The sequence below is a fragment of the Haliaeetus leucocephalus genome, unplaced genomic scaffold (assembly GCF_000737465.1).
Source record: "Haliaeetus leucocephalus isolate CR32 unplaced genomic scaffold, Haliaeetus_leucocephalus-4.0 Scaffold83, whole genome shotgun sequence".
Classification (NCBI taxonomy): Eukaryota; Metazoa; Chordata; class Aves; order Accipitriformes; family Accipitridae; genus Haliaeetus; species Haliaeetus leucocephalus.
The window spans coordinates 3,526,924-3,527,240 of NW_010972519.1; the positions used below are offsets into that span (position 1 = coordinate 3,526,924).

The 317-nt window shown below is 74.8% G+C and overlaps 1 protein-coding gene across 1 annotated transcript in view; it reads right to left on the bottom strand.

The window, feature by feature from the left end:
• Positions 1 to 317, bottom strand: part of AGFG2 (ArfGAP with FG repeats 2) — a 6,821-nt gene that overhangs the window by 2,775 nt on the left and 3,729 nt on the right. The window contains exon 7 of the mRNA XM_010582862.1: positions 88 to 317. Coding sequence (XP_010581164.1) covers positions 88 to 317 — 230 coding nt within the window. The remainder of the gene's footprint in view (positions 1 to 87) is intronic.

Sequence of the window (317 nt, forward strand, 5' to 3'; positions counted from 1 at the left end):
CCTGGCCCGGCCCAGGCATTCTGGCCCCGCCCCACTCGCAGTTCCCTGGGGCCCCTGGCCCCGCCGTCCCGGCCCCGCCCCGCTCACAGCGCCCCGGAGCAGCCGGTGCAGACGAGGCTGCCCACGGTGATGTCCACGTAGGTGACGCCGCGCTGGCCACATTCGAAGCAGAGCCGGTTGGCAGGGGAAGCGTTCACCAATTCCCTCACCCGCCGGCACCAAACCTCAGCCTCTGCGTCCCGGGACGCGCTCCCTTTCCTGGCCCCGGGGCCTCCACCGGGTCCCGTTCCCGGCCCGGGGCCTCCTCCTCCGCCGCC